Source organism: Octodon degus, unplaced genomic scaffold (genome assembly GCF_000260255.1).
Source record: "Octodon degus isolate 3935 unplaced genomic scaffold, OctDeg1.0 scaffold00016, whole genome shotgun sequence".
Lineage (NCBI taxonomy): Eukaryota > Metazoa > Chordata > Mammalia > Rodentia > Octodontidae > Octodon > Octodon degus.
Window position 1 is genome coordinate 24,388,553 of NW_004524592.1, and position 6,000 is coordinate 24,394,552.

At 33.6% G+C, this 6,000-nt stretch overlaps 1 protein-coding gene across 5 annotated transcripts in view; it reads left to right on the forward strand.

The window, feature by feature from the left end:
* Tbck (TBC1 domain containing kinase) overlaps positions 1–6,000 on the forward strand; it is a 214,982-nt gene that overhangs the window by 3,313 nt on the left and 205,669 nt on the right. For all 5 annotated transcript variants that reach the window (XM_023710021.1, XM_023710017.1, XM_004626700.3 and 2 more), the window contains one exon: positions 2,997–3,218. In XM_023710021.1, coding sequence (XP_023565789.1) covers positions 3,026–3,218 — 193 coding nt within the window. In that variant the 5' untranslated portion in view covers positions 2,997–3,025. The remainder of the gene's footprint in view (positions 1–2,996; positions 3,219–6,000) is intronic.

The following is a 6,000-nucleotide window of genomic DNA, read 5'->3' on the forward strand; positions in this document are numbered from 1 at the left end:
AGCAGTTTAATGAGTTTTGATGTGTGGATTGACAAGTTAGCCCCATCCTAATATACAGGACATTTCCACTACTGTAAAAAATTTCTCTCCCTAGCTATTCAGTATTTTCTTCTCAACCTTGGGGACTCCCTTCTAATTTCACTGTTTTTAGAACTATACTTCAGGAATACTTTTAAAGGGAGCCATATAATATTTACTCTTTTGTGTTGGCTTTCATCAACGTAATGTTTTTGAGATGTATTTCTATATTGGCATGTTTGTTCCTTCTTTGTTGTTGGATAGCATTGCAGATATTGGTATGCAGAAGCTTGTATATCCATTCTGTCACTCAATTGTGTGACATTTACATTACCTCAATGTTTTAGCTACTATGAGGAAAGTAGCACAAACTCCTTCACGTCCACACAAGGAGATTCATATAAGAAAGGCCAGGCAGCATTGTGCCTAGTAGCCCCAACCCAGACACAACCTAAATATCCAATAACATTATTTGTGTGTGTGTGTGTGTGTGTGTGTGTGTGTGTTTTGTTTTTTAGTTGAGATTCATTTTTTGGTTTTTTTGCTGAGGACTGAACCCAGGGATTCCAGCTTGCTAAGCAAGCATTCTACTGCTGAGCTAAATCCCCAGTCCCACTAATAACATTTTTATGGACAAAGATTTCATTTTCTCAGGGAAATGCCATACAAATTTGGGATTTTTTTTGGGGGGGGCAGGTCTTTTTGAGACAGGGTCTTGCTATGTGCTTCTGGCTGGTGCTTGAGCTTGCTTTGTAACCCAGGCTAGTCTTGAACTCACAGCAGTCCTCTTGTCTTAGCCTCCTGAGTGCTGAGATTACAGGCATGGCTGGCAGAAGTTGGAATATTTTTGACTTTAGAAAAGTTTTCCAAAGTTCTAGTCCCTTTCATATTCCTACCAGCTTTATATCAGAGCTCCAGGTCCACATTCTCTGTAGCACTTGTTATTGCCAATCATTTTAATTTTAGCTCCTCTGATGAAAGTGAAAAACATCTTGCTATAGTTTTAATTTGCATTTTTCTGATGTTTTGTAAGTAATGGTGTGTATATAAATAGGAGTTTCTACAGGAATATAATAGCAAGACTATCATATTTTTAAGATGATTGTACCAATTTATACTCCTGCTTCTAGTAAATGTGTTACAACTTTTTAATTTTTAAAATTTCTTTTTATCTTAGTTTTTACTAGCTATTGCATATCAATTTTCATGTGGTATTAATAAGCAATTCTTTTGTTTGTTGAGATTATTCCCTCATGTATCTGTTGATCATCACTTTTAATTCTCCTATGAAATTTTTTATACCCTAGTTTTGTAGTCTTTTGTTCATTTTTAAAAGACAACAAAAATAAAAAAAAAATAGAAGCAATGCAGAATTTCAGTAAACGAAGGGATAGGAATTCAACAATGGTTCTTATAGTGAATATTGTTGTCTTCAAATTAGTTGTTCAGATTACCATATAAAAGCATGCAAAATTGGTCAAAAATTAAAAAAAATTTTAAGCAAATGGTTATGGGAAAATTGTATATGGTTTTATACAATTGTTACAATATTTTCTTAAGTCTCTAAACATGTTGGGTTTTTTTTTTTTTCAAAAAGTATTGCGATTTCCTCCAAAGCCAGAATTTGAAGGGTTTATTTTATTCTTTCAATCTTGTAGTGTAGTGTCTCCTAAAATATATGGTAATTCTCCAACAGTTTATTATTTAATAGCTAAGACAGGCTGACTGAGAGCTCTCCATATGCAGAAACCCTTGTTAATTGCACTTATTTTAGGAAGGCTTTGCTGGTAACCTGAACTTAACTGTGGTACTGCAAATTCAAGAATCAAGAGGAAGGTTTCTTTTTTTCCCCCTTCAACCAGTGCCTAAACCAACTACTATAATTTTCAAAAAAAAAAAAATAGTATTTTTTGTTCTTATGATATTTTTTGTTTTTGTTTGTTTTATTCAGAAGGTAAATTATTGCCCATTTGAGTAGCTGGTGGGAAATGTCGCTTGTAATTTTCAGCCTTTCAGATCACACCCTTCTGAGCTTTGGTAACCATTGTTTCTACCATACAGAAAATAGATCAAACGAGGAAGAAACAGCACCAAGAAGGTGTGGAAGCGGTTTATTATACCAGTGCCTGAGATCTCTCCCAGAGTCAGCCCCACCTGGTGGAGTTTGGGGACTTCTATAGGGAGGACAAGTGGGGAGGCAGATTTGGTATACTGTGATTGCAGGGTTGGGGGACGTCTTGGGTTGCTAACAGAGTTTAAACATCTCAAGTTGCATTGCAAGGCCATCAGTTAAACAAACATGATTTACACAAAGGAAGATGTGCCCCATTATATTTGAAAGTTACATTGAAAGGCCGTCAGTTACACAAAGGCAATAGAGACAGGTTACACAAAGGAAGGAATGTTCTGTTATCCAGCCTGCCAGACATGTCCACTTGGTTTTGATGGGCATCTTGGGCAGGATTTAAATTTAAAATTTTAATTTTTCCCTTCACTCCCTTCTCTGAATCCAAATAAGCCAAACCACCAACCTCATGATTAGGATACATTGTGTAGCTTCTTTTTTTTCTATTTCTTATAACAGTACTTTTCCATAAGCATTCTGCTTTATAGTGTTTTTTTTGAAATCTTTCCTCACCTTAATAGTAGGTTATCCAAACTTGAGGTAATAAGAAATGCTTTTTGGTATGGGAGTGCAATAACACATTTTATCTGCTCTTAAAACTTTTAGGCATCACTGAAAAAGAAATTATCTGACTTTCTTTTTTTATGTTGTGAAAATCTTTGACTCAGATTCAATATACACTTATATTTGGGTGTTTTTTCCTGTGATATTATCTTGAAACTTTTTAACTTTCATGTGATTTACTGTAAAGTGTTCAGATTGACAGTCTTTCAAGTTGTATATTAAATCTAAGGTGAGAAAATACTTCCTTTATGTTTGGTTAATCTGTCACAAAATTCTCTCTTGTTTCCAGATTGTCTTAAAGGATTCAGGACTCCAAAAATGTTTCCCTTGAAGGATGCTGAAATGGGGGCCTTTACTTTCTTTGCCTCTGCTCTGCCACATGATGTTTGTGGAAGCAATGGACTTCCTCTTACCCCAAATTCTATCAAAATTTTAGGGCGCTTTCAAATCCTTAAGACAATAACCCATCCCAGACTGTGCCAGTATGTGGATATTTCTAGGGGAAAGCATGGTGAGTTGTTTTGGTTTTTTGGTTTTTGTTGTCGTCTCTGTTTTTCCTATTTTGTATTCTCTACTTTGTCCAAGATTCAATTATAAATATATACTCAAAATATAAAGGAATCAGTATATATGTGAGCTTGCTTTTTGTGTTTGAGAATAATTTTGGCTAACTGTTCAAATGCAAAGTTGTTAGTTTTTTAAAATAGCATTTTTTATGTAGGATTATATTTATAGGGCTGAAGTAGAAAAGTTGAACTTTATTGATTAAAAAGTCAGTGTTGCACTACAAAACATGTTTACTCTGTTTTTAGTAGTATTTTTCTATATCCCACTAAAGCTGCTTATGGTGACAATATTTTGAATTATTTTAAATTTATTTTTGAAAGCTTACTTTCCAGCCAAGATTCCATATCTTAAAATTATGTTAAGTGAATTTTAGTGTAATATATCTAACTATTTCAAGTAAGATAATTTGGAGGTATAAAAATCATACGCGAAAGCAAATTATATATTTGGTGATATTCAACTGTTTTTCCCTTAAAAGATGAACTCTGTATCTTTAACCTAGTATTCAAGACTCTGATAAATGGCAATTTTGTTTTTTGAAAAGTAGGCAAAACTAGACTTTGAAATTGTCTGGTTTGTTTCTCTCAGAAGTATTTGTTCTGAGAATACTTGTGTTTTATAGAAAACTCTTTTGTAATGATATTGACTAATGCTAATGTTTGGGTATTATCCTAATAATATGTACATATATCTAATGTATATGTATGAGGCAGTGTTCTAATGCCTTATACATATGCTGACTAAAAGTCCTTATAACTTTACTACAGTATAGAGACTGCTACTTTTTCATTTTGCAGATCAAGTTGAAGCCTAGAACAAGATTATACAAAGGAAAATAACAACCTAAAGAATCATATATTTTATTATTTGTTGAAAGATTATAAAAGCTGCTGTTTGTCTATAATAATATAAATAGCAACACCATTGCATTATTTGCTCCCCTAAGTACTTTAGAGCTCTGCCATATACTTAGTACACTGAGTGTTTAGGTACTGCTAAGAAACAGTGAGAGACATAGGAAAGGGACTGATAAAAAAAGATCATTGTCTAGCAGATAATGTATTTCATTTTTATGTTTGTATATGTACACAGAAATATGCATTCCTACTCATATGTCTTATACACATAATGTATACTTGTGTGGATATAATGTACATAAATGCACATATTAAAACAATTCTGATTTGCACTGTGACCCCTGTGTGCAAAACTGCATTTAGTGGATTGATTCAGAAAATACAGTACACACTAACCATACTTGCTTGACCTTCCAAGAGAGAACACCATTTTGAGGCCTCAAGGATCTCTCCCCATAGGGAATAAATTTGAAGACCAGAACTGATAGAAAACAAAGTTTCAAACAAAAAGTACAAAGATGCTGGTGAGATGAAGACTGTTTTAGGAACTACTCTTATGCCTTATGACATTTGTTATATTCTGCTTTGGCATACAGAACCTTTACCAACTAAAGTTATAATAGTTTAGTACATGCTTACTTGATTCTATAGTTCTCCTTGTGCAAGATCCAAATGTTGGAAAATGATTAAGTCAGGAACCCAATTCCCAAGTAAACCCCAGAAATAATGGAGATAGAACCATGATTATAGTACAGTAATAGCTATATGAGAGATGATATACAGTGTCCTCCATTTTAAGAGTACAAAAGAGAGAATGTTAAATTCTAATTGAAAAATGTTGACATTGAATTCCCATCTAAAAAGTTTTTATGGGGAGGCTGGGCATGGTGGCATGCACCTGTAATCTCAGCTTTTGGGAGGCTGTAAACAGTTGGATCATTATGAGTCTGATCTCATAGTGAGACCCTGAACACCCTGTAGACCCTTCCCTAAAATACAGGAAAAAAAGAAAAGTTTTTATGGGATTAAGGGTTGTAGAACAGTGAGGTGGTTCTTCTGTTTATGAAGCATTATTTCATTGGTACTGCTGACCTAAAAATATTAATGGGTTCTTGAAAGACATTCTGGGCTTTTATTTTTGATGTATTTGTAAGCAACAAAATCTTCGTCTTATTATTGTTCTTTATTTTAAGAGAAGTTTTGATTTCTTCATTACCTATAATCTTACTTTTTTCCAAAAAGAATGAGGCGAGTTGCAGACATCAATGTAATATTTAATACAAGTTCATGAGCCTTTGTTCAAAAGTCTAAAACCTGAAGTGCATTCCCACTCAAAAGCCCTGGGACTTAGGAGCACTTTGGATTTCAGATTTTTGGAGTAGGGATGTTCAGTTTGTAAAGCCTATACACATATTCTGAAATTTAAAAACTGAGAAATCTGAAATACTCTGTAGAACTTTGGGTAAGAAATATTCATGTTGTACATATAGCACATGAAAGAAAAATGTGTAATCCAAATGTAGATGTGGGAGAATAAATAATTCTTCCTCTATTGTCTATTGTGTAGTGGCTGGAGGCATGAATCAAACTGATCAAAGACAGATTAACAAGAGAAAAAAACTCTAATCATTTATAAAATCAAGGAAATTCACAGAAATGTAACTCTAAGAGTCAGAATTATTAATGTTAAAGATGAAAAAGACGTGGTACTTTTATATAATGGAGTACTACTCAGCTATAAAGAATGATAAACTTGAAGCCTTCATACTTAAGTGGATGCCCCTTGAAGATATACTTATTAGTGAAATAAACCAGACCCACATCTGTAAATATCGTATTGTCTCCCTAATATAAGGACTTACAATTCCA